The following is a 21690-nucleotide window of genomic DNA, read 5'->3' as shown; positions in this document are numbered from 1 at the left end:
TATTTACAGAACAATCAGGTGTGCTGCATCAAATAAGAAGGCACAAAAATTATTTGTGCCAGTCCAAAAAATGTAGTTTGTGTTCAGTATAAGACAGAGGAGAACACCACAGGCCTAAACCCTGCAGGTCTGACAGCAGGAGGTGCATCAGTCCTGTTTTCCATGTGGGAACAACGTTTACACTGGAATCTGCCTTTGACGGCTTTTTTTGGAGAAAATATGAAATTCAGCAGTATAACTGACACACAATACAAAACAATAACTACACAACAAACTAACTACAGCCTCCAAACATGCTAAACATCACTAATGTCTCACATATGAAAACTCGCTCTCTCTCTTTCTTTCGCTCGCCCGCTTTCCGTCACAGGTGTCACTCCTAAAAACTTCCCCTACTCCCTAAACAACCAAATGTCACATGTTGCCATATCATTTTTTTGATTGGCTAACATGGTAAACTCTAACACCAATAGGGAAGGGGTGTTTTTTCTTTTTCTTTTTTCACTCTCAAGCGGAGAGTGTTTGCTAGTGTGTTCCACACAGATATGTGGTCACAATTGTGAGTTAAGTGTCGTGATATATGGAGATTATTATGCATGTTTTATTTAGCTGGTTTATTGGTGTAATTTAAATCCACAATGTCATGTAAGTTCCCTGTTGCCAGGAGAGTGTAGAACACTTTGGACAGTAGGGGGCAGCAGCGTGCTTTGGGAACTGAGTCGGGTGCATAGCTGCCGTAAGTTTTCCATTCTGGCAAGACTGACCAGGCGAACGGCAGCGTGTCTCCTGTGTTCACTTTCTCTCCTGTTTTACAGGTCAGTAATGTGGTCAAAAACATAAAGAAATACACAGCTGGACACTGTGATACTTAGATTTTCATGACATAAGACGGGTCTGTGATATGTGATGTATTACACTGTCGCTATGTGAGCTACTTTAGCACTGTAGGATGTTATAGCTAGGCTGTATGCCTGGGTAACGCTAGCAAGCTGTTGCAAATGCGTATAATACTCCATATAATAATAAGAAGCACCAACCCGGTTGGGTTTACAGTTCCTGATAAACTTGTAGCTTTGTGTTCATGGCAAATGTTTTGTATAACGTGTCTGTAAAGTGTTCTGAGCCCGCCTGAAGTCATGTGTAAACTTGCTGTTTCAGTGTTAGAATCTAACTGGTCTGAAAAAAGACATATGAAGCGAGAGAGAGCTAATAAGAGTACGGCCAACAAAAATGCTGGCAAGGACAGTAGTGCAGTAATGTTGAAAGTAGAGTTTCCTTTCTATGATAAGACACTACCATGATGATGTGAATTATTTTGTTTATCTGTTTTATGGGAAAAGAGGTGTAGTTTTCATTTGTTTCATTCATTTAAACCCTTTGTTGTTTTATGCCAGTGGTGTGGATTAATTGAAATGTACTGGTGGAAAACAAGCCATGTGAGGGAATGAGCAGTTATAGTGCAATTGAGTTACCAAAAGAGTGGAGCAGATATGCTCGTGTTGTATGAATAAATTCTGGCAAGACTGACCAGGTGAACGGCAGCGTGTCTCCTGTGTTCACTTTCTCTCCTGTTTTACAGGATTGTAATCTGGCTACGCGCCCATCATAGTGGGGCCTGTAACACTAGCTGTCTGTAGAAAACGCCGTTTTTACCGTTCTTCCTGCTGTAAACACCACTGTTTTGTTCAGAAAAAAACATCGCGTGTATTTTTTATCATAACTCTGGTTTTACGTGGCCTATCGACACAATTCAAAAACTGGTATATAGTTTGAAGTCCGCACTTTCGACCCAAGTTGAAATGGAGACTCTGGCCGTTTCTCAATATGCGTACTTGTGCGTACTTGCGTTCTCGTGTACTCGTGATACGTCATCAGTCGGAGACCAAGTACTGTTCCAATTCTTTTTTCTTTTTTTTTAAATGAACTATATTTAGAACAATAACAATGACAATCTCAAAGAGACAAGTGACATATTGAATCATCCAGAACAGAATCCCACCTCCTTTTTCTTTTCTCCCAATCAGAGGAATACACATCATTGCCACCGTGCAGTTGGTACACCACAATGAAATCGACAATGACTGAAAGTAAACATACATACATATATACATACATATGCAAACACACACATTTATACACACACGTAACAATAAAAAAAGGAAAAAAAGAAAAACAAGGAACAGAAATAAAGGAGACAAGGGGGATCGTAAAATCTCTAAAAGTGAGGTTCCATAAACAAGACACAAAACTTAAATAAGGGGCTAAGAAAAATCAAACTCTTCTAAAAATCTATGCAATTTGATTGCTTGGGGCTTATTTATTAGCTTAAGAGATTTATGGAACAGGGAGATTTCGTTTTTAAGAGCAGACCATGAAGGGGGGGATTTAGCATATCGGCATTTATGAATGTAATACTTTGTTATAATAATGAGATTGTTAACTAAAAACTCACTATTTTTGTCCTTAAGGATTACTCCAATTTGAATATTTTGAAAAGACCAAAAATCAATATTTCCATACTGGGACAATATTAGGACATGGAGGGATTTCCATAAGTTCTGGATTGTCACACACCCATAAAACATGTGCTCTGTTGTTTCTGAAGTTGTTTTACAAATATAACAGTTGTCTAACACAAATTTAAATCTGTCTCTCATAAATTCATTGGAGGGTAAATATTTTTGTAGTTCTAAAATGGACTTAAATTTGGGGGGAATTGGAAATTTTAAATATTTGGTTCTGATCAACGAGATCTCAGATTTGTTATAATCTTTAAGGATGAGTGAATGTTTTGTCCTACCTGGATATAAGATGTTAACCAAATACCTCCTCAAAAACTGATTACTGCATTTTCATTAACCAAGTCAAGACCATCTAATTTAATTTTATGTAAATTTGGAGTCGGTATATTTGAAAAATTATTCTTTATCGTATTGACAAGGACTATTGGGATATTCTGTGAAACCTTTTTGTAGAGCTCGAACGAGCAACTCATGTCATATTTCTCATTAAACCTGTTTAATTCAAGTATATCTCCATTTTCATCCATTATATGTGTCACAGACCAAATTTGTTTTGTCATCCATTCTTCCACAAACATAGATTTCCCCCGATTCAATATCACCCTATTATTCCACAATGGAACGTTGTGGGGACTAAAGTTATGTTTAAACATTAATTTCCAATTTAACAAAACTTGTTGATGAAATTTGGAGAGTTTTATGGGCAGTTTAGAAATTTCAAAATCACATACTAAAAGGAATTGGATCCCCCAACTTTGTTGAAAATCAGAGATGGTATCAAGAGCCAGATGTCATTATCATTTTTTAAGAAGGATCGGAGCCAATTAATCTTTAAGATGCCATTCATTATTTCAAAATCGATTGCTTTCAAACCCCCTCTTCATAGTCTTTTATCAAGTCCCTGTTACTGATATAATGATGTTTTTTTTTCCATATGAAATTAAAATTCAGCTTATTGATGTCTTTTATAATTCTTGGTGGGATGGCTAGGGAATAAGCTGGATAGATTAATCTGGACAAAGATTCAACCTTGGTCAACATTATCCTGCCGAACAAAGTTAAATCTCTCTGTAGCCAATGGTTTAGAGTTTTTTGCATTTGTCAATTGTATTCTGAATATTCTTTTCTTCGCCATCAGCCATGCATTTAGTTAGCCAAATTCCAAGATATTTGACTTCATTTTTGACAGGTATATTGTACAAAGAAGAGTGAGAACAATTGTGGATACTCATGAGTTCACATTTGTCCAGGTTCAGGCGTAGTCCAGAAGCATCAGAAAAGATCTTTATTGTATCTAAGGCCAATGGAATTTGTTCTTTATTTTTAGAAAGATTGTTGTATCATCGGCAAGTTGACTTATTATTAATTTGTGGTTATTTATGTCTAATCCTTTGATGTTTGAATTTATGACAGTAATAGCAAGTAGTTCAGTGGCTACAATGAATAAAAGAGGTGAGATGCTACAGCCCTGCCTGATACCTCTCTCCACCCTGAACCTGGGACATGTGCCTTCTGAAAGAGAAACACAACTATTAATATCAGTGTATAACATAGTGATCATATCCAGAAATGCATCTCCAAACCCAAAATGTTTAAATGTCTTAATAATAAAAGTGTGTTCGATAGAATCAAATGCTTTATGGAAGTCCAAGAACAACATAAAACCATCATCCTTAATTAGGTAATTGTAATCGATAAGGTCCAAAACCAAGCGGATATTATTTTGGATCAACCGTCCTTTGAGAAATCCTGATTGTGTTGGGCTAATTATTTCAGAAATGCCTGTTTTTAGTCTTGTTGCTAAAACTTTTGTAAAAATTTTGTAGTCTGTATTTAAGAGTGTTATAGGTCTTAGATTACTTAGTTTTTTCTTATCTTTCCCTGGTTTTGGAATTAATTTTATAACTCCTTGTTTCATTGTTGCCATAAGCTCCTTTTGATTTATACATTCATTTAACGCACTGAATAATAGTAATTTTAGATCTTCCCAAAAGTGTTTATAGAAATTAGTCGTTATTCCATCTGGTCCCGGCGAGCGATCAGATGCCATGCTCTTAATAGCAAAATCAAATTCTTCTATTGTTAGGTCTTCATCACAAATTTCTCTAAAATTATCATCAATTACTGGAATGCAATTACTGATTTTGTCAAAGAAGGAGGTGACGTTTTGTTCTGAGTATGAAGACTTATAAAGGTTACTGTAAAAAGTAAATACTTCACTTGAAATGCGTTTAGGGTCAGTACATTCCTCTCCATTGATTATTAGGTTACATATTGAATTATATTCTTGTCTACGTTTTTCTAGATTGCAAAAATAGGCAGTGTTCTTTTCACCCTCTTCTATCCACTTGGCTTTGGATCGCAAATAAGCCCCCTTGGCTCTACACAGCAAATCCAGCATGTCCAAATTAACACTATCAGATTTGATTTCAACACTATTAAAGTATCTATATGGGTCCACACCAGAGAGTGTTATTTTAACTCTTTTTGGAGAGTTGGTCAGTTAACTCTGATTCAGTGTTAAACACCAAATCTATCTGGAGTTGATAATTTAACACTTACTAATGCTAACTAGGTGTTAAGAGTTTATATATTAACTCTCAAAGAGTATTTTAGTTTAACTACATAAGAGTTATCTTCTAATTAATTCTAAAAAGTGAAAATTCTACTGTTCTGAAATTCTAGAAATTCCTTTGGAAATAAACATTAAAAAGATGCAATGGTTTTTGAAAAACATTTATTCAGAACTGTGCACCACAATTTCAAAACATTTTCTGAAAGATGTAACAATGTTCATGTTCTCACTTTCATTAGAATTTTGTTTATCAAAAAATCTGACATAGGTGAGCTGGTAAATGCAAATAAATAACAGCATTCTCATCACTTATTTCTTCAATACAATATGCATGTCCTTCATTCGTCACTTTGTGGAACTTCAACGCACTTCTGCTCTCCCCCATATTCCACCTTCATATTCACGGCATATTCTGTGTGGAGATTGATTAAAAATCGATTAAAAATTAGTTGACACTAATTAATTGCACAAAAAATCCGGTTATCAATTGCAGCACAGTAGAAAAAGGAATCATTTTTGAGCCATTACTTGTGTAAAGTATTTTCCCAAAAGACAAGGACACAGACAACAGGTAATACCGAACCAAATTTAAAACCTCAACCTTTTTCATTTTTACCTAAACCGTGTGCACAAAACTCTGGAGGGATCTAAATGCTAACGTAGAACCCAGTCAGGACATATATAGAAAAAAACAGCTACTGCTGTTTGCTCGTTTTGTTTTGTTTTTATAGGAGATCGTTTTCAGGCTTCAAGTAGCACCATTATACCAACATTTCACATTCTAGACATTGTTTTAGGTGTATTTAAGTTGACCAAAAATGTGACTGAAAATTCACATGCAAGCTTTTTTCAAGGCTGTAGTATTTGCCCGCAAACAATACCTTTCAGCTAGCTAAAACAGAATATCATGCTATCACCGAGCAACATGGCTAATGCCTTTCACACAGCTTTGTCTCAACTCCAAAGAGCCACAGAAGTAAAAGCTAATAATAATAAGTGAAACAATCTTTGAAAAATGACTTACCAAGCATGGAAAACAACTCAGAAATATGTAGAGCAAAATGTCCTTAAACGGCTTCACTTCAGCTTGGATCAGAATCTGTGGTGCTGGGGGCGGAGTCTGTGAATTTACTCTATTAGTGTCATAGCCCCTCTAGGAGTTCGGAGTTAAGAGCTCAAGAGTTAATGTTTCCATTGTAACACCTCCAGATTTGACATAGAAACACTCATTTTTAACACTCGGTTTTAACTACTATAATTTTACACCTCAGAGTTACATTAAAGGAATGTGACTCTACTAAGAGTAAAATTAACTCTACTTTTGTAAGAAGACTACTAACACCAATACATTTAACACTTTTGAATTTGCTGTGTATAAAGGTACATTTCGTCCAATTTAGATTGTAAGCTGTTAATTTTTCCTTTTTCTTCCTCAGTCCAATTCAATTTGCCATAAAGATTCATAAAGTTTCATAAGTTCTTTAACTACATTTGATTCCTCTTCTTTCCTTTGTCTGTTTAACTTTTTACTGAATGCGATTGAGGTTTTTCTGATTCTAAATTTAAGATATTCCCATTTGAGCATCGGTGTATTGATGGCTTCATCATTCTGGATATCTAAGATTAATTTTTTAATAGAATTACAATACTCCTCATTTCTCAGCATCTGAGAGTTAAATTTCCAATAATCCTTAAATGTGTTGTTTTGGTCTTTGCTTTGTAGTCTTAGAATAATGGCGCAATGGTCACTTAAGGGACCATTAGAGATGACTGTTTCCTTAACATATTGTAAAATTGAGTTGGATACCAACCAATAATCAATACGTGACCTGCTTTGACCATTGGGTTTGTGCCAGGTGAATTGTTTTACGTCTTTGTTTAACAATCTCCATACATCTATTAATTTAGTATCATTAGCAAAATTTTCAAATATTGGGTTTCTATGTTCACTTGAAAATTTTGAAGGCCATCTATCCAACCATTCATCGGGAGTCACATTGAAATCACCTCCAACAATTATATAATCAGTGGGGAATTTGGTATTAAGTTCCTTTATAACTGTAGAAATTTGATGCAGCAGGTTCTTATTCTCTTGATCATTGTTGTATCCATAAACATTAACCAACGTAATCAGAGTATTATCAGTATTTAGCACACAGGCAACCCAATGTCCATCTTTGTCTGCCAAGTTGCACAAAAACCTACCAGGATATCTGGTGAAACAAATAGCAACCCCAGCCGACCTGTTTGTACCATGACTAAAAAAATGTTATCTCCCCATTGTTGTAACCAAAATTTCACATCAGATTCCTCAGAATGAGTTTCCTGGAGAAAAATACAGTTTGCCTGTTGCCCCTTGCAGAACAGAAAAACAGCTTTGCGCTTAATTGAGTCTTTAAGTCCCCTTGTGTTAAAGGAAAAAAAAGAAATGTTAGTTTTCAATTGGAACACGGAACACATGAACAGCTTTAAAGAGGAAGTTTAGGAGGTGGAGTAGGAAAGTCTTGAGGTAAAAGTCCCATCACCCGAAATGTTCCACTGTATATTCCTTTCATAGTCAGATGTCAGCCTGTACCTGGAGTCTCTTCCCTGATGCGTTTGCCTTCTATGAAACCAAAAGGGCCTCTGAAGCCCGCAGCCTTGCCTTCCTTCCGAGCCTGGTCGATTTTTGGCCACAATGCTTGTCTGGATCTCCAGTCCTCTGGGGTCAGGTCTTCAGCAAAGCGGATGCCTTCTTCTTTGCACACGGGAGAAGCCTTTGTTCGCCTCCAGATGTCATCTCTCACAGCACGTCTCACAAACAGAATAATGATTTGTCGATGCTTATTCTCCGCTGCTCTTCCCACTCTGTGGACAACATCAACCGCTTCTTCCATCTTCATCTTTAGGTCCGGAGCAATCCTTCCTAGAAGTTCCACCACTTCTCCTCTGATATTTTCATTTATTTTCTCCTTTTTCCCTTTGATACGGAGACACCATCTTCTTTTGTATCTTTCCTGGCTCAATACGCGATCTTTAGTGTCGTCATTATCTTTTTTGAGTGATTCAATCTCTTTTTCCAGGTGTTTTATTTTCTTTTTGCATTCTTGCAGCTCCTCTGAATTAAACTGCACCGATTTAGCAATGGAAGCCAGCATGGCGCTATGTTGTTGAATTTGTTTGCTAACTTCATCCATGCGGTCATCAACACGTTTTCCAAGACTCTCAATAGCTTTCAGTATAGTGTCAGTGGATGTGTTGGAGTCGTTATCATTAGCCGTACCTTTTGCTTTTTTCTCCATATGTGGTTTCTCGGGAGTATTATCAGGGGTTGTTAACAGTCTGTCCCTCTTGTTGCTGCTGGAATTAGCCGTTTCCATCGGGGCTGTGTAGTCATGCTCGCTGTTTCTCTGAGTTGTGAAAGGGAGGTTTTTCACTGCCGGAGGTTTAGTGTTGTTGCTTTTCTTCATGTTCAGGCTGAAACGTCGTCAATATAACTCAAAGGAGTGGATTAAATAACTTCAAGATGAAAACATCGGGACTTTAGTGAGGCGTTCAGACGGATGCGACTGCTCAGTCCGCCACCTTCTTCCCCCCTCAGTACTGTTCCAATTCGAAGTACGCATCAAACTGAGGACATGAAAAAGTCCCGGATGTGTTCTCGCTCCGCCCGTTTTATCGAGCATGCATCGGTGGTGACTTGTGTGGACTTGGTACAGCTAAATATCTCAGAATGCATTTCGTCCGAAACTCAGACAAAGGCCGTTTCTCAATTCTCAACGTGAGTGAGTACGTATTGCTTCTCGGCGAGTCCGTACTCCCATGCGTTCTCGCCAGTACGCATCGCCGAGAATGCGAGTACGCATCACGCATTTGAGAATTGAGAAACGGCATCTGACTTGCTGCATCTTGTAGCTGTGACATCTTAAATTGGTCATGTGATTTTGATGCGCCGGCACGTCCGGCGACCTCAGAAGGTTAACTTAGATGAGGTCATATACCTGGTAATTTCCTGAAATACTGTAATTCATCAACCATAAATTGCAGAATGAAATAAGTATTAATACAATCTCTAATCACAAACAATAAGTTCATATTTTATTCTATTATATATAAATGTACAGAAATTTATTTATATAAACCAGATGATGATGGATAGAGCTAATTAGGCAGGAGAAAAGCAGTGTACCTTCTAAAAATTTGGGCTTTATTTTACCTGGATAAAATGCAAAAACTATTTTACAAGAAGACAAATCCTATTTCTGGGAGCTTAAAAGATGTGGAATAACCATAATTAAACTCAAGTTGTAACACCTGAGCAGGGCTGGACTGGGACAAAAAATCGGCCCGGGCATTTTGACTAGAGACCGGCCCACCAGGATAGAGATTGAAAATGTGACGTCATTCAGGGGTAAAACCGCAAAGGATTATGGGAACTTGAGGCAAGAGGTACCAGCGCACGCAGGCTTTCAATTGAACTCAGTTACACAGCAATAAAAAGAAACACAAAATATGGCAAGAAGCTGTTGTATTATTAACTGCAATAGCCGGTCGCATGACAGCCACGGGAAGCCGACGGGTAAAGAGATCGTTTTTTTTAATCGGATTACGTCGTTGAAGAGAAATTTTTCAAGCCATGTTTCCGAAGTAAGAGCCGACGGATGGTCTGGATATACCAAATATAACGTCTCAGAACACTCCAGCTCACATGTTAGTCTGCTCCAAGCATTCCCACAAAGGTCAGTGTTTTGTAGTAGTTAATACGTCATTTTTCTTAACATAATTGGTGATATAGGTTACAAGCAAGTCTGGCACTGAACAGAAATTGTCGCGCTATGCTTCTTTATTTATTGTGCATAAATAGTGAATTGTCCTGACACAATATTGCGTTTAAACTTCTGTTATTACCACGGTACACTGACAAAAACATATACTTTTATTCACAGGATAAAACAGTTGTTTTGTATCACTAATTGTCCAGTGCGATTACAGCATACAATATTATTGTCACTGCTACATTTCTGTAATGCGTACCAGAAATTATTTCCACTACTAATTAATTACCGTTGAGCTCAAAGGTTATATTAATAAACGGTTAACGATTGTGTATTTATGACGACGATTTGTGAGACTGGTAAACTTACCTTTGTTTGTACGATGGTCTTTTCGTTCTACACGGTGCATTTCAAGGTCCTGTACTCATCCGTCGGTAAACTGTACCTGGGCTTGTTGCAGTGACCTGAAGTTACTAAACTTCATGAGTGTATGCACTCACCCAAGAACCGTATAATTATAAATCTGAGCGTGGTGAAAGTTGGGCAGCACGCTAACGTCTTTTTGTCCACTCTGTGTGCTCGTAAGGGTCTGACCCTCTCACTCCTTTGATTTTTTCCTCGTATCTTTCTTTGCCTTTTCGTCGAGTCTGTCTTTGTATGCGGTCCGGCATTGTTCTCCTTAGTTTTGTACATTCCTTTTTTGTGCGGCAAAGAAAACCAAGAAGGTATTGGAACCGGAGAATGAACGTTTTGCGGTGCTGCAAATGCTTGCATTTGATGCGGTACTTGGATTGTTTTGCCTCGAGTTCCCGGCATGCAATGCACGAAAGTCACGTGATCTGTCAATCGCTATAGGAAAAACCTTAAATTAAGACCAAGAACACTAGAGGTGAGACATGATCATTAATTAATATTAAAATTAATAAATGACAGATTTAGTGATATTTTCATAAACACCTCCTTTCTTTTTTGTTCTCCATTTTCTTTAGTTCGTCTATAAGATTGCTAAACAAGGGGAGGGTGCATCCGGCCTCCTCGGCTGTAATTGGTCCAGCCCAGAGTCGATCATGACCAATTGGCCAATCCAACACCTTTCATTATATATACCCTTCCAAAAAAAAAAAAAAAAGTCCATCGCCCATAAAACCAAAAAATCGCCAGGGGCCCACCGGGCAAATGCCCGGTATGCCCGATGGCCAGTCCAGCAGTGCACCTGAGACAGATAAGAAGACTGTAATGTTCCTGAATGCTGTTCTGGTGTGAAACTTATTTTGAAGGGCATCGTCTCTACTGACAGTAAGTAACATTTCTTTTTGGTTAACTTGACTGATGTGTAACTAGCATTGCCTTGAATGGAGTTTGAATAAAAGGACACAGCTGAAGCATGTTATTATTATATAAAGCTGAAGACACAACGGTGACCTCACAATGAAACAACTCAGATGCAGTTGCTTACATCAGTGAGTTGAACCAAAAGATTGCATAAAAATGTGAGGAACTAAAGTGTTTTTGAACTCAATCCCTTCATATCAGCGTCTCAAACCATGTAACCATGAAGGTAGCTGGCCAAAGGTAACTGCTAGAGTTCTTACCTTTGGCCTCCAAAGGTAAGAACTCTAGCAGTTACCTTTGGCCTCCTAAGATAAGTGCTAGCCTACTTACCTTTGGCATTCCAACTTCTTGTTAATTAATACATGACACTGATTTATCTGCATTCATCTGGAAGGGGTTGACTCAGAATAACCTTTCTTCTCACTTACCTTTTACACAGAACAAAAAGTAAACACCTAGATGGGGCAGGGCTGAATTGGCCTTTAATGGCAGGTGACTCAGCTCAGTGTAGTCTAATTCATTGTACAATGCTGTTCAGTTGTGCTGGATCCGTCCTGCTATGTATCAGTGGTTTAGGATGCCGATGCTTGTGTAAATGTGTGGGGATATTTTATTGGCATACACCTGCAAACAGATGGGCTACAGCAGCAGAAGGACACATGGTTTTATGTGTCTGGATTTCTGCTGCAATGTTCAGAAATTAAGTGTCAGAATTTTGCACAATTTGGTGGTGTAATGGTGTGGGGGGTATTTTATTGGTACACTTTCATCCTACGTCCATCCTTTTATGACCACAATGTATCCAACTTCTCATGGCTGCTTTCAGCAGGATGACAGCACCACATTACAAAACTCAGATAATCTCAAACCAGTTTTTGAACGTGACTGCATGTGTTTTAACCAAAGATTATTGATGTGGAGCCAACAAATCTGCAGGTACTGCATGATGCTTTCCTGTCAATATGGACCAGAATCTGTAAGAAGTGTTGCCGGCACCTTGTTGAATCTATGTCTGAGGGCAAAAATGGGTTACATTTGGTAACAGTGAGGTGTACCTCTGGAGTGTCTGGAGTGTATGTGCATTGTGGGTGTCAGTAGTGGCAGTTGCACTGAATCTATAGTTAACTTTCATAATTAAGATAAACTTTGAACGTGTTGGTTCATCAGTTAAAAAAAGATAACAGTGGAGTCAAGTTTCTTTCAAAGAGCTCTGGCATTCACCTTTGGCCCTCCATTTCTATGAATTCTTGTTACTTATTGTCTGACACGTAACTTTGCCCGACACTGATTTGTCTGCTTTAATCTGAAAGTGGTTTGTATCGTCACATAACGTTGACACAGAGCGAAAAGTCAACATTAGCAAAGGCAGAGCTGAGCTAACCTTTTCTGACAGGTTAACCAGCTACTCCTCTTTTTGCAGTCCAATTGATTCTGCCATGTTTATTTCAGTTGTGCTGCTATGGCTTTGCATTTTCTTTATCATCCTTCAACTGAAGTCCCGAAGACCCAAGAACTTTCCACCAGGACCCCCAATTCTGCCCCTACTGGGGAACATTCTGCAGCTGAGACTGGAGAACCCTTTAAAGGACTTTGAGAGAGTAAGAAAACACTTGCAATGAAAACTATTTTTCTTTAAATAGGCTATTTTATGGCACAGATGTAACTACTGTTATTAGTATTTAAATGGGTCTAACTGTTTAGTCACAAAGACATATGAGCATCAGTATGCTTCTCCTAACATTGACAGATTCAATCATTACTAGAAGTTAAAAACTATAAATGTGAAAACAATGGCTGTAAAAATTAATATACTTTTTAAAGCAATGAAAATTTTGCAATATAATGGCACAGGTAACTCAGAACCAATCCTGCATTCCTTTATGTGATTGCATAACATAATATCTGCAGAGTGCACTGGCTACACACTTTGCTGTATCCATCCTATATTCCAAGTCATACATTTTGTTGTTTGGATTGTTTTGAAAATCAAACCAGATTTAGAGATGTGTAACTAAATCTGTTAATCGGTAAAAAGGTTTGTGAATCTGTCCAGGGATCTGCAGACGGGTATTCAGAATGTGTGTAAATCAGATTTGTAAATGTGTAAATAATCATTTAAGTGTGCATAGAGATTAATATCAGAAAAATATTGCTGGAAGCACTGAAAATACAGGTAAGCCATCAGTTATAAATCACCCATCTTTTCAATTTAATAACTTTTGCCATAGCAGATCTGCAAATGTATGTAGCTTTAAGGTTACACTGTGAGTTTCAAGCATGTTACAGTCGCTTCTACTGTAGTTGGATATCAGTTCCTCCACTGAGCATTTGTTTTTTTTTAGATGGCTGCTTTATTATCATTTCTGACAGATGATGTAAGAGTGAACCATAAATTGAACAAGTTATGGGTAACATTTTAATTTTTTTACAAAAAGTTCCAAGTGCTAGCTACTTATGACACCTACTGAAAAAACTTTCAACATCTACTTACAGTGAACATATAGCACATCTGTTGTGGTCTGTCCATCTGAGGTTGCCTTACATTGACACAACCACCACCAATAGCCGACTAATACGACGCTTAAGGACTGTATTACAGTCTTACAAGTATGACGTGAAACAAATCTCCATGCACATTTGCAGATAGCAACAATTGTCTGTATTTTCAGTGCTTCCAGTAACATTCAGAAAACGCTACATCCAGATGAACAGAATCAATTTTGGGGGTTTCCTTAACTGGATGATTGAACACACATCAAGATTCCTTTGAAGAAAATATCCATCTGAATTTGTCATAAATTAATTGCAAACACTTGTTATTTTCTCTGCCAGCTGAGGAAATCTTATGGCGATGTCTACAGTATTTACATTGGTCTCAAACCAGCTGTAATCATCAATGGGATGAAGGCAATCAAAGAAGCTATAGTGACAAAGGCTACTGATTTTGCTGGACGACCCCAAGACTTGTTTGTCAGTGATATCACCAAGAGGAAAGGTACAATAAACATTACATGTAATATAAGACATATGTCATGTTATATGTCCCCAAATCCCAACAACAGTTCACTCAATGCGATGTTAGGTAGGACTACAAAAAAGACGTGCATTTGTATTCACACATTCAAGTTAAAATTCCAACCTTCAAAAGAGAAAAAAAGATCACAAAATGTTGCCAGTTTACTTAAGAGGAGCCGAGGCAAAGTTCAGCTCTGTCCTGTAGACTAACCAAATGAATGATCCATCAACGCTCAACCTTTCACGAACCAAGAGGAGCGTCAGTTTTCATCAGCATTTGTCCGGGAGGGAGACAAGCCGAGGACGAGCCCCTCAACCCCGGACCTGGGCCTGCTGAAGGTTGCCAGGGATTGGCAGATGCAAAAACTTGCGTATGTCATTGAGCTGATGGTACCATGGGAGGAAACAATTGAGGAAGCATTTGAGTGTAAGAAGCTGCGGTATGCCAACTTGGCAGCTGAGGCAGAGGACAGAGGCTGGAAGATTAAGGTGCGCCCGGTGGAAGTGGGGTGCAGGGGCTTTGCTGCCGGTACAACAGCAAAACTGCTTAGAGAGATTGGGATCAGAGGACAGGTGCACCGGCAGGCTATAAGAGAATTAGCTAGCACTGCTGAGAGGACCAGTCACTGGCTATGACTAAAAAGGGCTGACATCACTTGGGCATCTAAGGCAGTCAGCTAACCATGAGAGAAAAGAAAATTTTCCACTCTTCTCCCCTCTGCTCTTCTTCCCTTTTCTGGGAGGCAGCGGGGAGGTAGAGCTTACAGCCCGATCCGGCAGGGAGGTGTGGGAAGCAAGATCGGGCGCCCCCCTTCGGCTCTCCTCTCTGCTCTCTCCTATCTTGTCCCTTTTGTCTTACTTCTCTCTATCACCTTTTGTATTCCTTTGAAGAAGTTATGCTCCATAAATGCTAAAGAGGTAAGTATTATTCTTAGTTGCAGTGAATAGATAGGAGAAAATAAACTGTAGAAAATTAAACAGCAGAAAGAAGAAGAGAAATAACAATTTAACACAAACCAGTGACACACTCCAGGGCCTGACCAACCCTGGCAGGGCCTCCTTGGATGAGGGTGTCTTGTGATAATGGCCGAAACACCTGATGAATCCAAGGTCCACTACTGACGATGTGTCCCAAATTTTAGTATGATAATCTAGATCTCTAATCCCTAAACCTAACCAAGGAAAAATGGCAGATTAGCTTCGGTAAGACCAAAAGTTGAGGCAACGATGTGTGCTGCTGGCAACGTTTCTGGCCTGCTTTCCTTATAACAGCCATCCCTCAAGATTTTCTCCATTTAAAGCAATGCATTATCAGGGACTGTAACATCTAGTCCTTTTACTGAATTCTTAAGTTGTCTCCTCTTTGTGCTGCTAAAATTGCTGTAGGGGTCATTATGGCAGATTATGGCTCTAGTTGGAAGGAACATCGTCGCTTTGCTTTGACCACTTTGAGGAACTTTGGTCTGGGGCAGAATTCAATGGAGGACAGGATTCATGAAGAGATAAAACACATCATTAGTACCCTGGAAGAGAGCGTTGGTAGGTCCATCTGTACATCCATAGCTAAATTGCGTATTGTGCTGTTTTCTCTCATGTTGTTTTGTATTATTTTACAATTCTGTGCTGTTACATTATATCTTGCACAGGTAAAACCATGAGTCCTCGAGTTATGTTCCACAATGCGGCCTCCAATATCATCTGTCAAGTTCTTTTTGCCACACGCTATGAGTATGATCATGCGTTAATACAATTTATTGTTCGATGCTTTACTGAGAATACCAGGATAACCAATGGACCATGGGCTATGGTGAGTAAACGCATGTTTCTTAGTCTATAGCTGCTTTATGTGTCACAGCCTCTGTGGAGTCTGTAGAGTTTCTAGAGGAACTAAAATCCAGAATCAAGATGCAGAGAACACCAACAAAAGACAAGCTTTAATTTCTTAAAGGTGTCCCAGAAACACAAAATCAGAATTTCAATTTTCAATTCAGTTTGGGGACAGCCCATTCCTGTTCCAACATGACTGTGTACCAGTGTATATAAGCAAGGTCCATATTACATGAATGAGTGAGTTTGCTGCAGAAGACGTTGACTGGCCTAAGCAGAGTCCTGACCTCAAACTGACACAACCCTTTTGGATGAATTAGAGTGGAGACTGTAAGCCAGGCCTTCTCGTCATCAGTCAAGAATGGCCAAAAATTGCCATGAACACACTCCTAAACCTTGTGGAAAGCTTTCCAAAAAGAGTTGAAGCTGTCATAGCTGAAGCGGGTGATTCAACATGATCTTAAACCATTTGTGTTAAAAATGGGATTTAAATCAAGTTCATATGCTTGCAAAGCCAGATGAGCGAATACTTTTGGCAATATAGCATATATCAGACAGACCTAAGCAAGACAAACAATTAAAGTAATTATCAGATTAAAACTGAAAATAAACTCTTACTGAAACAAAGAGACACTAAAACATGAATGAACTAATTCAGGGGAAAGATGGGGCAGAGGGAGGAACAGATAAGGATCCACTGAGAGAAATAAATGCAGATTAACTCAAAGTAGGAATTGAAGCTAAGAAGAAAACAAGGATTCAAAACGAATGTTAAAACAGTAAAAATCAGTATAACAAATAATCAAACTACAAAATAAAAAAAATAAAACAAAACACTGGAATCAGACAGTTCATCCAAAGCACTCTAAAGTTATTCAGAAACTCTGAGGTGAAAAAGCTGCGACCATGACAGTAAGAGAAGGAAGCATTGGCATACTGACATAAGGAGACATAGAACAGAGAAGTCCTTCACGTCGTCCTTTTTAGGTGGTTGGAAATGCTGAGGATCTTTTATCAGGTACAACTAAAGCACAAAGGAAAACTGAAGACTTTTCTTTATTTACAGCTGTATGACTCTCTTCCTTTAATTCGTTACCTGCCGCTGCCTTTCAGGAAGGTCTTCAAGAATGCTGAGGTAATACTACGAAAACACTAACTACAAGGACATACTCTATGTACTTTATTTGTTAAAAGTAAATTGTAAGAAATGAAGAATCCCTTGTATTTTTTAGTCTTTAGAAAAAATTGTAGCTGATTTTGTGAGGGAGCACAAGAAGACCAGAGTCCCGGGAGAGGCACGCGACTTTATTGACTGCTATTTGGATGAACTGGAAAAGGTGTGTGTAAAAGGAGCAGTTTGCAATGTCATATATTCGAATTTATATAAATACAGGATGCATTTTAATGATTAAAAAATATTTGAATTCATTCTAACTGGTGTTGATCAAGTTACTTGAAAAAAGTAATTAGTTACTAATTACTGATTACGTATCACAAAAAGTAATCTAATTACTTTTTTGCAATAGTAATTCCTTACTTTACTTGTTACTTGTAAAAAGTAATCAGATTAACGCGTTACTGCCCATCTCTGATTCTAACACAACGCCTTAAAAAGAGATGGATTCATAGTTTTAAAGCAGAAAGATGAACATACGTGTGGTTGTGACCGTTCCGTCTCCCGTACCGTGTCTATCACTTTCTTTTCCATGTGTAACTTTTTCTTAGAGAGGCAACGATGGGTCTTCATTTTCAGAAACACAGCTCCTTAGGTACACCTTGGATCTTTACTTTGCTGGGACTGACACTACATCCAACACCCTACTTACTGGTTTTCTTTATCTTGTGAACTACCCACATGTACAAGGTAAACCTGCACATATGACTTAGCCTTTTGTTATCAGCTTCAGTTTTGTTGTACCAGAAAGTCATGCACTGCTATGCTGTACACTAAGACCCTTAATCTATATGGCTGACCGCCTATAGTTGATTGGAGTACCACACTGTTATTCAGTGTGCTCTGTGTAACGACCCATTCTTTCACAAATTTGTTACATCTGTGGCAAAGAAACTGAAAACACCTGAATTCAAAGATTAAGCATTGTGGTCAAATACTTTTGTCCATACAGTGTATATCAAATGCTGAACGCCTACAAGGTTACTTTTCTAAAATCATAGTTATGGTATCATATATCACTGTTTATGGTGTACTGCAAAGTGTTTGTGTTGTCCTGTTCTAACAGAACAATGCCAGGAGGAGATAGACCGAGTGCTGGAAGGGAAAGATCAGGCCAGTTTTGAGGACAGACACAAGATGCCCTACACGCAGGTATTTTTTTTACTTACATTTAAGGTGTTTGGTTCTGAGTGCCATGTTTGTTAGATGGTGACACAAAGCCATGTAAAGTTTAGAAATAATTTATAAATGAGTAAATAAATGAAACTGTAACTCTATTTGCAGCTGTGTCGATTCTTCTTAGAGGCTCTCAAACCAAAGCACAGACTGTCAAATAACAGCTGCTCTGTGGAACTGCAGATCCACTGGATTAATTGGCAACATATTGCTTGAAGTATATATGTGTTGTTTTTGTGGCTGAATTTGAGAGCATGCATGTATTCTGCTCTAAGTCAAAGAAATGTCTTCTCTTAATCCAGGCTGTGATTCATGAGATACAGAGAGTTTCCAACACTGTTCCTCTCAGTGTCTTCCACTGCACGACTAAAGACACAGAGCTAATGGGATATTCCATTCCCAAGGTAAAGCCAACTGGTTAAATAGGTTTTGGCAACAGAAAAAGTGAGGAGCATCCTTAATGGTTTTGGGGTTGATTTCATCCTCAGGGAACAATGATCATCGAGAATCTGACCTCAGTGCTCAACGAGGAGGGACAGTGGAAATTCCCTCATGAATTCAACCCTGAAAACTTCCTCGATGACAAAGGAGAGTTTGTTAAACCAGAGGCCTTCATGCCTTTCTCTGCAGGTACATGCAACACATACAGACATAGTTGATTAAATTATCTGTCGTGGATGATACTGAGGTATTTTTTTCAATGGCTCAGGTCCCCGGGTGTGTCTTGGAGAGGGTCTGGCTCGTATGGAGCTCTTCCTCATCATGGTGACTCTGCTGAGGAAGTTCAAGTTCATCTGGCCCGAGGACGCAGGAGAACCAGACTTCACTCCAGTCTATGGGGTCACTCTGACTCCCAAACCTTACCGCATGAAGGTCCAACTCAGGACACCACAGTGAGGCGGTGTGCAGATGGACATTAATGAGCAGTTAGTCCTGGTTGGACGTTATCTGGGATACTTTTATCCATTTCTCATTTCCTCTTCCACTGCATTAGTGAAGTATGAAATAAACGTATGAAACTCACATTTGTTTCTTGTATTTCACACTTTCTGCAGTTTGAATCAGCTTCTTTTGTTTTCAGACAGTTCTTTATTATGTTGCTGGTCCAACAACATTAAACATCAAACAAACATTTCACCTCAATCATTTTCTTTTCTTAGTTACATTTGATTTGGCTTTTCACTAAGTTGTTTTTAAGCTTGGTCTCTTTGCTACAATATAACTGAGCTTTTGTCAGTTATCAGTACCAGACCTTCTTACTGTGCCATAAAAGCTTATGATCATAAAAGGCCTCCACTCATATAACACGGCATCAAGGAATTTCTCTAAGAATCTCTTTAAACTCAATATCAGACACTTACAGGATTATAAAAAGTATTAAAATATGATTATTTCAAACGTGAAACATTGAAGATTTGAACTTGCATCAAATCTACTGAAACCTTTATTTCACTAGCAGGGACCACTCCCTTGGTAACGATGAGCAATGAGGGATGAGGAAGTGTGATTAGTGCTGCGGTTTGGGGAAGGCCTTGAAGGGAACTGGCGATGGCTCTCGGGCCGGGCCGAACCCCCTGTACTAACGAGAAATAAAGGGAGGAAAGGAAGAGGGGAGGACAGGAGAAGAGAGGAAAGAAAAAAGGGGGAGCAGGGTGGGGCATGAAAATGAGAACAGCGGGTATTGGAGAAGGGGGGCTTTTATAGCCTGAGGCCAGAGGGGGCATGAAGGAGGAGTGGTCCCGCTCCTGAAATTCAGATGATCTCTCCACTTCACTAGCAGGGACCACTCCCTTGGTATCGATGAGCAATGAGGGATGAGGAAGTGTGATTAGTGCTGCGGTTTGGGGAAGGCCTTGAAGGGGACTGGCGATGGCTCTCGGGCCGGGTCGAACCCCCAAAGACAGCATCCCCTGCAGGAGCGAAGACTGGGCATAACGGAGGTTTTGGAGAATGTTGTGAATGTATACCAGGTAGACTTGTGATGACCATCGACCCAGGAGCTTGATTAAGTGGTCAGGGATTCCTTTGCAGGAGGCAGAAGTCACGACGCCGGTGAGGAAGGGATGGCCAGGGAAGTGATTTGGAGGAATCCCTGAAGACGAGGGCACTTGGCGAAAGTGTGAGAGGAGCCGTGTCCTGATTGGGGCGTAGCCAGATTCGGTGATGAACAGAGGATCTGAAGGTAAGGTGTGCTGAGATTTTCTGAGGTCGAGGTAAAGGGTTAGTGATTCGAAGGGTCTTAAAGGAGAGTTTATTTTGAAGTAGTATGTAGGCGTGGTGCTGCCCGATTGATTGGTTTGCTTTGTTTGAGGATGAAAATGAAGCAGTCTTCGGAGACTGGGTGGATGACACTCATGCACGGGTGAAGAGTCGGATGGAACTTCGAGGATGAGGAGGTGAATTCGGAACAGCGTAAGCCGAAGTAGGCGAGCAGGAACATCAGAATCAGAATCAGAATCGTGTTTATTGCCCAAGTATATGTGCAGACAAATACAAGGAATTTGGTTCCGGTAGATGGTGGCTCTTGAGCACAGCAATGTAAATCACACACAGACACACACGCACACACACACATATCTATATATACATTACACATGCATACACATACATACACAAAGCTGTGTAAACCAACTATAAATAACTAATCTAAACGTATATACATAAAATACAGAAATGAGGTGGAATGAATACTACAGAATGTACATAAGGTGCAGCTGCAGTCTGGCAGTGGGAGCAGTGTGACAGGTCAACTGTTTAGAAGGGAGATGGCGAGGGGAAAGAAACTGTTCCTGTGTCGGGTGGTCCTGGTCTGCAGGCTTCTGTACCGTCTGCCAGAGGGCAGCAGGTCAAAAAGTCTGTGTCCAGGGTGTGAGGGGTCTGTGATGATTTTACCTGCCCGTTTCCTGGTTCTTGAGAGGTACAGATCCTGGATGGAGGGCAGGGGGCGCCGATGATCCTTTCTGCTGCTCAGTACAGTCCGCTGCAGTCTGCTCCTGTCCTGTTTAGTGGCTGCACCATACCAGACTGTGATGGAGGAGCACAGGACAGACTCAATGACTGCAGTGTAGAACTGGATCAGCAGCTCCTGTGGAAGACTGTACTTCCCAGTTGTCTCAGGAAGTACATCCTCTGCTGGGTCTTTTGAGGATGGAGTTGATGTTGGTCTCCCACTTCAGGTCCTGGGAGATGGTGGTACCCAGGAACTTGAAGATCTCCACAGTCGACACAGGGCTGTCTGATATGATGAGGGGGCAGAGTTGAGGATGTCTCCTGAAGTCCACTGTCATCTCTACAGTTTTAAGAGTGTTCAGCTCC

The 21690-nt window shown here is 39.5% G+C and overlaps 2 protein-coding genes across 3 annotated transcripts; one reads left to right on the top strand and one right to left on the bottom strand.

Annotated features, from left to right (window-relative positions):
- The first annotated feature begins 692 nt into the window (after nucleotides 1-692).
- Nucleotides 693-19400, top strand: LOC116319549 (cytochrome P450 2J2-like). Of its 2 annotated transcripts, XM_039614561.1 has the most exons (12): nucleotides 693-815; nucleotides 12633-12781; nucleotides 14016-14178; nucleotides 15585-15737; nucleotides 15845-16005; nucleotides 17092-17160; nucleotides 17258-17362; nucleotides 17751-17889; nucleotides 18266-18351; nucleotides 18678-18779; nucleotides 18864-19005; nucleotides 19085-19400. In XM_039614561.1, exons 3-12 carry the CDS (start codon nucleotides 14085-14087, stop codon nucleotides 19270-19272), a joined length of 1239 nt encoding a protein of 412 aa, XP_039470495.1. In that variant the 5' UTR covers nucleotides 693-815; nucleotides 12633-12781; nucleotides 14016-14084; the 3' UTR covers nucleotides 19273-19400. The 2 variants fall into 2 exon arrangements, with proteins under 2 accessions (XP_039470495.1, XP_031594788.2); XM_031738928.2 differs by lacking the exon at nucleotides 693-815 and having other exon boundaries at nucleotides 11857-12781.
- On the bottom strand, nucleotides 5373-8754 carry si:ch211-196c10.15. The gene is made up of 2 exons (XM_039614571.1): nucleotides 6122-8754; nucleotides 5373-5509 (listed from the first exon to the last, which is right to left on the bottom strand). Exon 1 carries the CDS (start codon nucleotides 8544-8546, stop codon nucleotides 7662-7664), a length of 885 nt encoding a protein of 294 aa, XP_039470505.1. The 5' UTR covers nucleotides 8547-8754; the 3' UTR covers nucleotides 5373-5509; nucleotides 6122-7661.
- Nucleotides 19401-21690: the final 2290 nt, after the last annotated feature.

The sequence above is a fragment of the Oreochromis aureus genome, linkage group 7, assembly GCF_013358895.1.
Source record: "Oreochromis aureus strain Israel breed Guangdong linkage group 7, ZZ_aureus, whole genome shotgun sequence".
Lineage (NCBI taxonomy): Eukaryota > Metazoa > Chordata > Actinopteri > Cichliformes > Cichlidae > Oreochromis > Oreochromis aureus.
This window is presented reverse-complemented; position numbering and strand designations above follow the sequence as displayed.